This window comes from Myxine glutinosa, chromosome 1 (genome assembly GCF_964187855.1).
Source record: "Myxine glutinosa chromosome 1, kmMyxGlut1.1, whole genome shotgun sequence".
Taxonomy (NCBI): domain Eukaryota; kingdom Metazoa; phylum Chordata; class Myxini; order Myxiniformes; family Myxinidae; genus Myxine; species Myxine glutinosa.
In genome coordinates, this window is record NC_136261.1 from 235,862,877 (window position 1) to 235,878,120 (window position 15,244).

The following is a 15,244-nucleotide window of genomic DNA, read 5'->3' on the forward strand; positions in this document are numbered from 1 at the left end:
GTTACCCGAGGAAAAAGAAAATGTGGAGCTCCGGAAAATGGAGATGCAACTGCAGAGCCAGGAAAAGTTAAAAGCAGAGGAAAGGAGAGCTGCAAGAGAACTCGAGGAGAGAAGAACAGAGGAAAGGAGAGCTGAAGAAGAAAGAAGAGCAAAGGAAAGAGCAGAGGAAAGGAAAGCTGAAAGGGAGTTAAAGGAACGTGACATGGAGTATCAGAAGGAAGTTAAACTCAAGGAACTGGAATTAATGAGAGAACGGGGAGAAGGAGCATCCATGTCGGCTAGTTCGACAACTAGTCAGAACACCTGGGATGTTGGTAGGCATGTGAGGTTGGATTCACCCTTCAATGAAAAGGAGGTAGCCAAGTTTTTTTTACATTTTGAGAAAGTGGCTCAAATGCTAAAATGGCCTGTGGGGTCCTGGACTATGTTAGTGCAAAGTGTTCTGGTGGGTAAAGCTCAAGATATATTTTCGGCTTTACCGATTGACATATGTACAGATTATGAGGAAGTGAAGAAAGCCATTCTCAAAGCCTATGAATTGATCCCTGAAGCTTACCGGCAAAAATTCCGGAATGCCAGGAAGAGAGAGAGTGAGAACCATGTGGAGTTTGCCAGAATGAAGGAAACCATGTTTGATCGGTGGTGTGATTTGAAGGGGATTGGGAAAGACTTCAAACTGTTGCGACAATTGATCTTGGTGGAGGAATTCAAACAGTGTGTCCACGCGGACATTAAAGTACATCTGGATGAAAAGAAAGTACCAGAGTTGTATGAGGCAGCAACCGTGGCAGATGACTATGCCTTGACACACAGGATGGGGTTCCACAAACCTAACTTCCCGCCTAGAGTTAGCTCGGGGAGTTAAGGTAAATCAGGTGCGGAGAACAAATATTCATGGAGGCGGCCTAGAGATGACTATGAGGACAAATCTGATACCGCAACTTTTAGGGATCAGAAGACTACAGTTCCAAGACAGATTTATCTTCTGGGGGGCTCGAGGCAGACCACGAGTTTTTCCTCCGGGCCTACTTGCGCTTTTTGCAAGAAACCTGGACATTTGATGTCCCAATGTTACGCCCTGAAAAGGAAAAATCAGGAGCGGAGTCAGACTAGTACAACTCCGAATGCATTGGCAAATGCGAGAAATCGTCCTTGGAGGACAGTGCCTTGTGAAGGTTCCCATGCCAAATTTACGGCATCACAGAACGACCTTGTTCAAGAGGGTTACAAACCTTTTATTTCAGAGGGGTTTGTGTCACTGGATGGAGACTTGACTAACCAGAGACCTGTTAGGGTATTGAGGGACACAGGAGCACATCAATCTTTGATGCTTGAAGGCATTTTGCCATTGTCAGAGAAGACCGCAACTGGTGTTAGTGTTCTTTTACAGGGAGCTGGTGGCTATGTTAAAGCTCCACTTCATGTCATCCATTTGAAGTCTGATTTGGTGTCAGGACCGGTCACCGTAGGGTTACAAGCCACTCTACCTGTAGAGGGAATATCTTTTGTTATCAGGAATGATTTGGCCGGTGGTCAAGTTTCTGGTAACCCGATGTTTGTTGAAAAGCCTAGCATGGAAAATAACACTGCACAGTTAGAGCAGAAGATTCCGGGTATCTTTCCATCCTGTGCCGCGACTCGTGCTATGGGAAGGAAGCGCTCTGAAGAGAAGAGGAATGTACTGACGTCACGCTTTGCACAGGCACGTCTGGTCAAGTACCCAAAAACTAAGAGTCAGCACACACAAGTCATGGATGGAGGCCATGTTGGCAAGCTCTTTGTAGGTGGACTGAACTTCAAAACAAGGGAAGTTGTTCTGGACTCTGTCTTCGGCCAATATGGACCACTCTTGGAAGTGCGGCTGATAAAAGACAGGGAGACGCAAAAGTCAAGAGGGTTTGGCTTTGTCACGTTTGAAATTCCGAAGATTGAATTCGCAGTGGATTCCGAAGAGAATCTTCGAAGGGCCGTTACGTCTCGAGAACGTGCCATCGGCCATTTTGACTCGCGCGCTTCGCGCGTCGAGCAAGGTTTCTTTGCTTCGTCAGCCATTTTCACCGCCTTCAGATTTCGATCTGGGGTGTGTGTGTGTGTGACATGGCTTTTGAGTGGAAAGTCTGCGTGTCGCCGACACGGAGCTGTGGAACGTCCATTCCCGTGGGGCTGATCTCTCAGTCGCCTGGAGGGCGCCTTTGGATATCCCAGTCGCCTTGAGGGCGCCTTTGTGCAGCTGTGGCTGGGTGACTGTACTTGCCATCCGAACGGGATTCTGTTCTCGATCGGACATCGTTCTGTCGTTCGCTGGAGCGGATCGACTCTGGCTTTTTTCCGGGGAATAAGAGACATTCGGGATGTTCTTGTTTCACTCACTGGGAGCACAGTGAGTTCTATATTACAAAACTGATGGTGCCATCATAGGACATATTGATTGTACTATTGAATACTATTATTGTTGTACTGTTATACTTGTGTGATCTTAATACAATATTTGTTTGTGAGTAACAATTGGGGTGGCTTCTCCATTGATCTTTGACATACAGAATAACACATTTTTCTGCCGTGACTCCTCTCGGAGCTCGGAGGCACACCGTGACCAGGGGGTCAGGGAGGAGCACGTAACAAGTGGGCTACAAAACATAAACTGTTCAGCCTGGCGGAGGGAGGTATGCACTCTATTGAGTGCCATTCTAGTTGTCTCTGTTGCATTTCTCATCATGATATGCACGTTTTAAGAGTAAGCCCATGAGTTAGCAAACCAAAATCTATGTACTAGTTGGTCCAGATTTATTGTAAAAATCATAACCTTCAAATCAGTTTACTGGTCTGTTTAAAATGTTTTGCAGATAATGGTGATTTGATTGATGCCAGTTACCAAAGTGCCATCCATTTGCCTTCTTGTGAGGATATGATCAGAAAAGCTGTGAAGGTCGAGCTTTGTGTTCCTCCTCGTGAAATCATCAATGATGTACCACTTGCAGATGGTAAACACAAATGCACTTTTTCTACACTCTTAAAGGCTTACTGAAGAGTTTTACGTTGGATCTCTTTCGTGTAAGAATGGTATAGTTAAAAAAAAAAAAAAAATTGAGTTGTGTGCTGCAAAAAATAACAATTATTAAAACTATCTTTCTGCTACATTAGTGGTCTACCATATATTTTGAACAAATCTCCACCTATTTCAAGTCTCTCATATATGAATAGTGATTTTCTTTTTCTATGATTTTAAAACTTAGAGGCCATTTTCTTAAAGTTTCACAGAAATTATATTGCCCACTATTTATGTATTTGTATAATACCGAGTCAGGAGGTTTTTTTGAACAAATACTTTGCATGCTTGCCAATCGACTTCATGTCCAAAGTTTGGACAATACATTACCCATGTTATGGACCTTGACAAGTTTATATCCATTTGTTGATTCTCCATTTTTATGCCTGCGACCCTAAAGGTGGCCAGAAGCATTATGTTTTTGGGTTGTCCATCCGTACATCTGTCCGTCCAGGCAAAACCTCATTTTTCTCAGCAACCACATGTCTGATTGAGACGTAACTTTCAGGGTAGGAGCAACACCCATGTAGAATATTTTTATGATAATTGTGACATCATACGCCAGGTGGTATGGCAGCCATTTTGGATTAAACGCAAATAATTATCGGAAATGGTGAATGGCAAAATTTGAAACTTGGCACATTGTCAAGTACTCCCAATGGGGACCAAAAGCATGATAATGATGACATCATTGGTGAAGTGGTATACCAGCCATAAATCTATATATATAAAACACAGTTTGTGTGTGTGTGTGTAATGTTACCGATAGACTCCTAAACGGAGAGGCTTACGTGCTTGATATTTGACATAGACATGGCCATTGAGCGTGGGACGAACATGGCCGAACTCAAAATATTTGACGATCCATATTTTTTATTCATATTTACCTCAGCGCATTTCAGCGAAGTACCCGCTAATCTCAGCCGGTTCCAGAGCAGCTCGCTGATTCGCTCAGAGCGATCACGTGATGTTCCATTCCCGCCGCCAGACTGATTCGCTCAGAGCGATCACGTGATGTTCCATCCCGTCACACGTCACTTCACCTTTTATGCGATCGTGTTTTGTATCGATTTTGTGCGATATGAATTAAATGTCTTTGAAACAGCTTTGAAACGTCTTTCCACAACCCTTCCGTAACCGATTGGAGCAGTTTCTTGCCGCACAAAACGAGATCCGCGAAGCGAGTTGGTCGAGTCGTGCTGACCAAGATGGCGACACGGCGGCTTCACTTTTCACGGAGTATGAGCGTTCTATAGATTTTCAATTCAGTGCGCCCGTGATTTGTGGCATAGACATGACCATTGGGCCTTCACGGTGTAATTTGTGCGAGGCTTTTGTCCGAGTGAGCTTGAGTCGAGAGGGCGAATGTACGGGTTGGGAATGTACGGGTCTCCCTTCTCCCGCCCGGCAACGCCGGTACTGGAGGACGTCACAGGATCGGTGAGTCGCCAAAATCCGCTTCGTGCTGTTGCGAATATGCAGGACTATGTCCGATTTTTGTGCTGCTCTCCGACCATGAGAACTGCAACGTCATTGTTGACTGGCCATCCCCTTCCCTCCCCCTTCCCCCTCCCCCTCCCTTCCCCCTCCCCCTCCCTTCCCCCTCCCCCTCCCTTCCCCTTCCCCCCTCCGTCCCCCCTTCCCTTCCCCCTCCACCCTACCCCCTCCACCCTACCCCTCCCCTTCTCCCCACCCCCTCCACCCTACCCCTCCCCTTCCCCTCCCCCCTCCCCCCTCCCCCCTCCCTTCCCCCTCCAACCTACCCCCTCCCCTGCTCCCCTCCCCCTCCCTTTTCCTCCTCCCCTCCCCCACCCTTCTCCCCCTCCCCTCCCCCACCCTTCTCCACCTCCCCTCCCCCACCCTTCTCCCCTCCCCCACCATTCTCCCCTCCCCCCTCCCCCCTCCCCCCTCCCCCCTTCCCCTCTCCCGCCTCCTGCCTCCCCTCCTCCCCTCTTCTCCCCTCTCCCCCCCACTCTTCTCCCCTCTCCCCCTCCCCCTCCCACTCTTCTCCCCCCCCCCCCCGTTCCCCTCCCCTCCCCTCCCCCCCGTTCCCCTCCCCTCCCCTCCCCTCCCCTCCCCCGCCCGGCAATGCCGGGTACTTCTGCTAGTGTTTTCATAAAATGCCTTATCCCAAAAATCTGAAATTACATGCACATGGTCTATGACCAAGATTACATGCACCAAGTAATTGGTAAATTGGCCACCTCTTAACCACTTGTATCAAGGCTCAAAAGCAGCCCTATGATTCAAGGTGTGGTTTCCACCTTTGCAGCACGGTCAAGTCTGGGTGCCCCTTGCAGGTCACAACTTCTGAACACAACACTTTCAGATCATGAACAAAATGGAGGGTGGACCAACACACGTGTGTGTGTGTGATTTTCTTTTTTGTCTGTCACCTTTCTTTCCTTTCTGTCACCTTTCTTTCACCCTTTCACCTTTTCACCTTTCCTGTCACCTTTTCTGTCGCCTTTCTTTTGTCACCCCCTCGGGACTTTTAACGTCCTTTATGTAAATACAATACAATATAATAATTAAATATACTACAAATTAATGTTGCTAGGAATCAGTGGTTGCTAGGATACGGCAGCATGCCAAAAACCGTTATAAATGACAGTTTGAACATTCGAAATAGAGCTTGATCGAGAGGTAGGTGGTGTGGTCATGCTGTTTGGTCGATTGATGTGTTTAAGGGTAAGATGTGAATGATTTAATGATATTATCATATTATAGAGTGTGTAAGGAAAGTTATAAATATATGATAACACATTAAATCCTATTGCAAGTAAAGTTGGGATAAGTGATGTTGCATTGATGGGTTGACTGACTGCCTGGACGCAACTGAGGTTGTGGATCCACTGATTTACCATCAATTGATGTGGATCCATGATCGAGGTTGTGGATCCGCCGTTTGGAGAGGTCCTTGGCTGAAAGGATTGAAACCTCGAGGAAGAACGGTGCCCAGCTGATGATCCATGCAGTCGGGGAACTAGTCAGTTGCTTAGGGTTAAGGTTCTTGCTTTAGGTGGAGAAACTATGTTTGAGGTTTACAATTTAAATAAAGTTGAATATGGGATGTTGTAAAATTAACATCATTTTCAACAATCCTTTAAATTATTTAAGGTTAGGAACAACCGATACTGTACAATTAATTAAGTGTGTGTGTGTGTGTGTGTGTGTGTGTGTGTGTGTGTGTGTGTGTGTGTGTGTGTGTGTGTGTGTGTGTGTGTGTGTGTGTGTGTGTAAGAGTGTGTGTAAGAGTGTGTGTGAAAGAGAGGGATAGAATTGTAAGGAACAGAAATGAAAAAACGAGATGTGTGTGTGTGTGTGACAGTGTGTGACACACCTTGTGAAGAACTAACGATTTCAAAGTTATATTTTGAATGACTTTCACTTTTTTTTATTGTGACAGACAACATTCTTTCTTTGTCTCCACAGAAATACCCAGAAGGAATGGCAGGCAGTTTGCATGCTCCAGATGCTCCCAGACATTTCGCAATGGAGATACGTTGAAAAAGCACATGAAGAGGCATCTACAGGACTCATGTTTAAAGAAGTATAAATGTGGTCATTGCCCCTATGGTAGCAATTACAAACATGCATTTGACAGTCACATGAGAGTTCATACAAAAGAAAAGCCATACAAATGCTACTTTTGTGGGAAAGCATTTTCACAGTCAGGTACCTTGGAAACCCACATCAGGACTCATACTGGAGAACGTCCTTTCAAATGTTTTGTCTGTGGAAAAGCGTTTGCACATTCAAGTAACATGAAGTCTCATATATTGATACACAGGAATCTAAACAATTCTTGATTCCTTCTGCGCCATTCCAAGAACAGTACTATAATTACCGTTATCTTTTTTGGGACACGTTTTCTCTCTTCCCACCAAATAAGTATTGTTCACAGGGTCTCATGATAAGGATTCTCAGTTTGCAAGTTAAAATTTAGCTGGCGATTGCCATGTTGTGATTTTAGTTTCAATGGAATTAAAATTGATGATTTTTCCAATGAAAAGACCTCGTCTCCAGAGTATTATCATGTCCCTATTGGGAAGATGAGAAAAAAAAACATCCGGCTCATTATTAACATTCAGAGAGAGGGTCATTTACCTGCCCAGTAGAATGGAGAATTGGTCTTGGTGATGAAAGCGAGTGTCTTTCTCTGCCAGCAGACAGATAGAACAATGGATAAAACAAGATGTCATGCTGAGCACGATACTTACAAAATCCACCACTCCCCCCAAAAAAGTTGTCATGGATACATCAATTGTCCATTTCATTAAGATTAAAATTGACGATCTAAATCAAGGCTCGGGGTCAATTGGATTAAAATTGACGATTTTTCCGATAAATTGATATTAGAACTTTGACCTTTGACCTTGAGTTGACCTTTTGCCCGTAAATAGTTGGTTTCCCAATTCAGCGATACAATATGTAATTGCTGTTTAATTTTCAAGTTAATGGGATGAAAATTTATGATTTTTCAGATGAAAATTGATGATTTTGGACCTCATTTTTGGACACTCAAGTCCAAAATGATTTTGACACTCCAAAATGAGTCCAAAATGAGTCCAAATGATGATTTTGGACACTCAAGCTTGAGCTTGAGTTGACCTTTGACCTGTTGACCTCAAAAATAGTTTTACCAATTTAGTGACTCGATATGCAAATGCTGTTCAATTTTGATGTCAATCGGATGAAAAATGCCGACTGTAGAAATTTGGCCTCCAGATGACCTTTGACTTCAAAGTCAAGAGGCTTCTCAATTGTGATGACCTCTGCAACTTGGTGAAGTTTCATGATGATCGGTTTAGAATTGTGACTTGTAGGCGAGTGACAAACAAACAAACAGACAGACAGACAAGCACAAACAAACAGACAGACAATAACAAACGTATCCAACCAATATACTTGAAAAATCTTCGATTTTGCAAGTAATAAACTGGATGTTGATCGAGGTATGCGAACCACCACTGTGAAAAGCACGGATAAGCTGAAGTTTCAGGCTGACGAAGCAAAATAGCTTATTTTGTTCTGATGAAAGATTAATGCCTGAAACGTCAACTTCTTGCTTCTGATGGCGATTAGCATACCTGAATCAACAAACAGTGCCTTCAGAAAGTATTCAACCCTTTGACTTTTCACATTTTGTTGTTACAGCCTGAATACATGATTGATTAAATTTAAAATATTGTTACCGATCTACACAAAATACACCATAATGACAAAGTGAAAACCTGTTTTTAGAAATTTATTTAAAATGAACCACAGAAGTATCTAATTTACATAAGTAATCAACCCCTTGAGTTAATAATTCGTAGAAGCGCCTTTGGCAGGGAGTCTTTGTTAGCAAGTCTACATCTTCGAGTCTTCTTGGGTATATCTGTATCAGCCTTGCACATCTAGATTTGAGAAGTTTCTCCCATTCTTTCTTGCAGATTTGCTCAAGCTCTGTGAAGTTGGACGGGGTGCGTCAGTGAACAGCAATCTTCAAGTTTTTCTTCAGAATCTTAATGGGATTAAAGTCTGGGCTTTGGCTTGACACTCAAGGATGTTCACGTTGTTGTTCTGAAGCCATTTCAGTGTTGCTTTGGCTGTATGCTTGGGGTCATTGTCCTGCTGGAACATAAATCTTCGCTGCAATCTAATGTCTTTTACACTCTGAAGCAGGTTCTCCTCAAGGATTTGCCTGTATTTGGCTCCATTCATTGTTCTCTCTATCCTTACAAGTCTCCCAGTCCCTGCTGCTGAAAAACATTCCCAGAGTATGATGCTGCCACCACCATGCTTCATGGTAGGGGTGCTGTTGGATGGGTGATGAGCTGTGCTCGGTGTCCACCAGACGTAGTGCTTTACACTGAGGCCAAAGAGTTCAATTCTCATCAGACCACAGAATCTTTTGCCTCATGCTCTCAGAGTATTTCGCGTGTGTTTTTGCAAACTCCGGGCATACTATCAGGTGCATTTTCACAGGAATGAACTTCTGTCTGGCCACTCTCCCATAAAGCCTAGATTTGTGAATGAAGATGTCATGAAGAGACTTGTCCTTCCGGCAGGTTCTCCCATCTCAGCCAAATAACTCTGTAGTTCTGTCAGAGTGGTCATTGGGTTCTTGGTCTCCTCCCTGATCAAGGTACTTCTTGCCTGGTTGCTCAGTTTGTTTGTACGGCCTGCTCTAGGATGAGTCTGGGTAGTTCCATATTCTTTCCATTTCCTAATGACAGAGCTCACTGGGTTCTTGGGAACTTTCAACACTCCAGAAATTGTTTTATACCCTTACCCAGATCTATGCCTCCTCACAGTTCTATATCAGTGTTCTAAGGACAATTCATTGGACTTCAATGGTGGAGTTTCTGTTCTGACATGCACTGTCAAATGTGGAACCTTATGTAGAAAGGTGTGTTTCTTTCTAAATAATGTCCAATCAATTGAATTGGCCACAGGTGGACTCTATTCAAGTTGTAGAGGCATCTCAAGGATGATCAAAGGAAATTGATGCACCTGAGCTCAATTTGGAGTGTCATAGCAAAGGCGTTGAATACTTATTGACTCAAGACATTTAAGCTTTTAATTTTTAAAAGATTTGTAAAAGAAAAAAAATCCACTTTGCCATTAAGGGGTATTATGTGTAGATCAGTGTTGTGCTTTTGGACCAAATGCTGTGCTGTATGATATTGTCTACAGGTGATACCAATCTCTTATCTTGTGATTGACTTAAGGCGTTTAGGGTAACTTGGGACTGAGCACATAGATCCTGCCTCTGAATAGGTAGTGCCATTGACATCCCATTAACCATATATCAATATGCAAATTGACAAAAACTGGTCATTTAAAATTAATAAAATGCACAGGCAAGAGCAGATTATCTCTCTCTAATGTACCATAACTCTCCACAGAGCGTCGGTGCCACCGAAGCAGCTTACTGAGCAAGTGTTATACTGGGTGGTTTGCCATTGTCTGCCTTGCAGTAGTTAGGGCAATAATTTGGAATTTGGCCATGGTGCTGGTAATAGATCACCTACTTTTCACGAAGCACATAGTGGGATCTTTAACGTCCACAAACGAATGCCAGCAGATGGCACGCCAGTTTATCGTTCATCCTCGGGATGGCGCACACACACATTGATGGATCACGTTTATTGTGAAACACCATGATGAAGCACATGTTCCAGACCTATCCGATAGGGGGAAAGGGGGGGGGGGGGGCGGGGATTATAATCCACATGTGTTTGAAGTGACCCACATGTATTTGAAGTGACGTCTACCATGTTTATGCCAAAGGCCATCAGAAAGGTACAGGCACATGGAAAATATAAGGCAAAAACCTTTTCCAGTGCATGCAAGTAGAATACGACATCCGAGAAGTTGTGTATATTTTTCTGCATGTGCACTTTTTCATGTATTTTAGACTGTTGTTTGTATAATGATGTAGGCCGGGCTCTACTTTTTTAGCATGAACTATCTGGCATCACACATTCTTACCTAAACTCGGTGCAGAGTTGGTTGTAACAAATTTAATTGGGCAGGTTGAAACATATAGCATGTTACAACATAACCCGCAGCTGTTACAACCAACCCCATAACTTTTCTCGTTATCATCAAGTCACACAGCAATACACGAAAATATTTTCCAATGAATTCACCTATGTGACAAATTAATTTCTAGATTGTGTCGGTTCTATTCCGGTTTTTGGCCTACAATGGCCTTAATAGAGAGGTTCTACTATCAGTCTGTGTGAAGTAATACTTTGTATTCTATTTTCCAGAATGCCTCAAACATCCACGTGGAAGACTGCAAAAGGGAGAACACCTCCTGATGTCATGATGAGGGCTGTAGATACAGTCATAAATGAAAAGAGAAGCATCCGTTCAGTGGCACAAGAGTACAATATCTGTCACGTGACACTGATGAGATACGTCAGAAAAAAGAAAAACCTAGTAGGCCTACAGGATGAAAGTGATGATAGTCGAGCTAAAAGTGTAGCAATGAACATTACTGTTGGTTACATTCCTAATCGTCAGGTGTTTACAGACGCTCAAGAAAATGAAGTGGAACGATACATCCTAGCAGCAGCAAACATTTACTTTGGTCTCACGCCAAAAGAGATCTGTTCCTTGGCCTATCAGTGTGCAACAATGTTCAAGGTCAAAATGCCACCATCATGGATAAAAGATGAATGTGCAGGTCCTGTTTGGTTTGCAGGATATCTTAAACGCCATCGCAATTTGTCCATCAGAATACCTGAAGCTACAAGTCTGGCTAGGGCGTCTGGGTTCAACCGTGAAAATGTGAAACAGTTTTTCACCAAACTTGCTGAAGTTATGGATCGGTACCACTTTCAACCAAATGACATTTGGAATGTTGATGAGTTTGGTGTTACCACAGTGCAGAAGCCTATAAATATTGTAGCTAAGAAGAGCGTTAAACAAATGGGGGCAATCACATCCGCAGAAAGAGGAGAATTGGTTACGTTGTGCCCAGCTGTCAGTGCTATAGGATCAGTTGTTCCACCAATGCTGATTTTTCCAAGGAAAATTTTCAAAGATCACTTCATCAGAGATGGTCCAACTGGGTGCATTGGTACAGCAGTTGCTTCAGGGTGGATGGACACGGAACGCTTCCTTGTTTTCCTGAAGCATTTTGTGAGTAATGTGAGACCGTCCAATGAGCACCCAGTCCTGGTCTTGTTAGACAACCACAATTCGCATCTTGGCATCGATATCTTGAACTATGCAAATGACAATGGGGTGGTGTTCCTCTCATTCCCAACCCATTGCTCACATAAATTACAACCACTTGACCATAGTGTCTTTGGACTGCTGAAGAAATATGTGCCTGAACATCAGGATGCCTGGATGATAAATAATCCAGGAAAAACAATGACAATATATGACTTGCCATTTATTCTGAGAGATGCTTGGCCCAGTGCAGCTACTCCTGCAAATATCATGAAAGGATTCAAAGTCAGTGGGATTTACCCTTACAATTCAGACATCTTCACTGATTATGAATACGCTGATCAAGATGCCACATCCCCTGAGGTGCAGCAGAGCAGTCCAGTCCAGGTGCAGCAGTCCTTCACATAAGCCTACCAAAGCAAATGGATGTCCTAGCACCAACAGGTTGAGTCCCCATTCACCTTCTTCTCATGTTGTGGCATCGAGTCAGTCAGTGGAAGGAAACCAACCATCTTCCTCTCGTTCTGAAGTAAACAGTGCTGGAGAAGCATGGAGGACAATCGAGACATACTTGGGAAGGAAAGGTAGAAAAATTGAAAAGGTGCGCGGAGATGGTCATTGTCTCTTCTATGCAACAGTTTTCAGCCTGAAATCAGAGGGTATCGAGGATGTATCTCACCAGGAACTATGCACTAAAGTTCTAGATGAGGTGCGGAATCATGGTGACTTTTATCAGACTTTTAGCACAAGTGAGGATCAAGATGTTGTGGGTGGCGTCCAGAAGTATGTCTTCTCCAAAAGGTACAACACAGACTTCGGAGACCTGGTGATGTCTGCTGTGTGCAATTGCCCGTCAGTAACCGCAACAATATATTTGTCTAGAGATGGAAAAGTCATAGAATTATGCCATAACCCAGGGCGTTCAGGGATCATTTCAAGAGGTGACATAGGCCTACATGTTACATTAGATGGTTCTGGCTGTGCTGCACACTACAATGCTGTCGTGGCAGCAACGAATCAGGAACACTCATCTAAGTCAAATGAGGTAGATACCAACTGCAGTACCGGTGCACCACAAATTCAGCCATCCCCTCGTCGAAATACATCACCACAACCACATTTTTCGCCAGAGGAGGTTGGAACATTTCCTAGGGCTCCACCACAGAAAGTCTCCAACCGAGGACCAAAGAGGCGCAAAACTGCAATTGTCCCTGATACGCCCAAAAAAATTGCTCTCGAGGAAGAACAAGGAACGGCAGTGGCAAATAAGAAAATTAAAACAGAAGCAGCACCCCAGTCAAAAGAATCATCCAAAACTTTAGAAAAAGGAAAGGCGAAGGCAGGTAAAACTGCGACGCAGTCTTCAAAGAAAAAGCTGAATTATGAGTCCAATCATTCATCATCCAACGAGGAGGATACTTTATGCCTTGTGTGTGCTGAACCATATTCCAACAGTGGACATGGTGAAAAGTGGGTTAAGTGTGTTGTTTGCAAGGGCTGGGCACATGAAGGTTGTGCTTCTGGGGAGGCGTGTTATGTGTGCCACAACTGTGATTCTGATGACCAATATGTGTAGGTTTACAACTCTTCCTACACTTTGAAATGCCACTGGTGGTTTCATAATAATGACTACCTCTGTCAGATGATCTACAGCATCTGCAGCCCAGAAAAATATTCCTCAGTCAATGGATAAATCATTGCAAATGGGACATTTTTATGGGCCACCCTATAGGTTATAGAGCAACAGAACTTAAAGGCACACTGTGTTGATATTTTCCACTCATGAATGCCGAATGGGCTGGTTAAATTCTGTTGAAGAAATTTTAATTTTCTTGTTGTTTTCCTGTCAAGAGTAAAACAGGGTGGAAGTCCTGTGGATCTGTAAAAAGTCTATCTTAAATCTGACTAGATGGAAGCTGGAGGAACCCTGAAAGTCCTCTGTAGGCCTACAGTGATGTATGCTGATAATAAATGTGATGCATTTGCAATAATTGTAAGTTACTGTTACTGTTACAACCTACTCCAGTATATTACATCCAACCCCACAATGTGTTACAACCAATCCCGAAAAATTACATCAGGGTTTGGTTGTAATGGTCGCCTTTGGACCCAAATATCAGCGACATGAATAGATATCCCAAAACATTGTTTATGCACAATTAATCTTCCAACATCAAATTCCAAAACAAGACCATGCTGGGTCAAAAATACACCCAGAAAATTTGAGTTATGAAAGGAAACAGAAAAAGTGTTGCAACCATGCCTGGTTTCCCCTAGCTGGGTCAGGATTCAATGGTCAGGTTTATAGCTGTCACATATGGGAGGTACAGGCCACCACGTCCATGTGGGGTTTTGACCCCAGGAAAACCAAAATTGTATGATTGACCAAATTTAACCATTAGTAGTGAACAATCAGGTGATCCCTCCCTTTGCACCTAAACCAGCAGTTGCAAATAAAAGGAACACAATTCTATTCAGTGAATTATTAAACGTGAACAGAGGGACAAACCCGACAGAAGACACACAGAACACACTTATGGAAAGTGTGTTGAAGTGCATAAATGCTGTTATAAATATAAATGCTGTTCGGATAATGGTTACATAAATAAACAATTTAAAAAAACCTGCTCAGTATGGCCATGAACTTGTACAAAATGAAGGATCTGTTTGTGATTGCATGAAGTAGAGCAATTGAAAGGAACTGTGAGCATGAACAAATAATATATCGGGCTGATAATAAGGGTGAGGGTGAAATGGTGCCCTTATGCTGCTGGCATCACCATATTGACCTCACGGAGCTGAGGGCCAGGCAAAAAAACTGCTGTGCCCAGGGAGGGCACTCCCATTCCGACCACTGACACACATCTTGCTGTTCTACTCTCCAGAGCTGTTCTGACACTCCTGTTGGCACAAATGTCCTTGGAGAGCACAAAAATAAGACCTGCTCTGTGATGTACTCAGCTCTGATAAAACAATCCAACTGTCGCTCTCACCCCTAGCTTTCCCGTTTTACAACACCGAGCTGCAGGAGGGACATCTCACACCTCCAGTCGTAGCATAACCCAACATCAACCCCAAAGTGAACCCCAAAATGATGGAATTTGGAGGTGGAGTGACAATTCTGCACGAATTTCTATTTTGGAGAGGGAGTGGTGGTCGTACTTTCTGCCATGCACGATACAGTGCTTTAAAGAAAAAGGTTAAATTGACGTCTAATTCCTTGTAGACATTGTACTCTGGTGTGGTATATTCAAGAAAAGTGAATAAACAATTTAAAAGGCAATCTGACTTCTCTGACTGACTTCAATCAACAAGTAAGAGCAATCAAGGATTGCAGACTCTCACCAAGACTTGCTTATGTGGTTTTGTGTGCGGTGTGTGACCTAATTAATACGTTCCAATATGTAATTGGTACATAATTAATAGACGAACTCGCATTACAATTGTACATATTTAATAGACATACTCAGTTTCAATAGTATGTTATTAATAGATGTACTCGTGTTCTAATTGTATATA

General features: G+C 43.4%; 1 protein-coding gene across 1 annotated transcript in view; it reads left to right on the forward strand.

Moving 5' to 3' along the window:
- The window catches only part of LOC137435262 (uncharacterized), a 54,130-nt gene extending 39,122 nt beyond the window's left edge, over window positions 1–15,008 (forward strand). The window contains exons 6-8 of the mRNA XM_068128884.2: window positions 2,844–2,981; window positions 6,482–6,599; window positions 10,813–15,008. Coding sequence (XP_067984985.2) covers window positions 2,844–2,981; window positions 6,482–6,599; window positions 10,813–12,133 — 1,577 coding nt within the window. The 3' untranslated portion in view covers window positions 12,134–15,008. The remainder of the gene's footprint in view (window positions 1–2,843; window positions 2,982–6,481; window positions 6,600–10,812) is intronic.
- The last annotated feature ends 236 nt before the right edge of the window (window positions 15,009–15,244 follow it).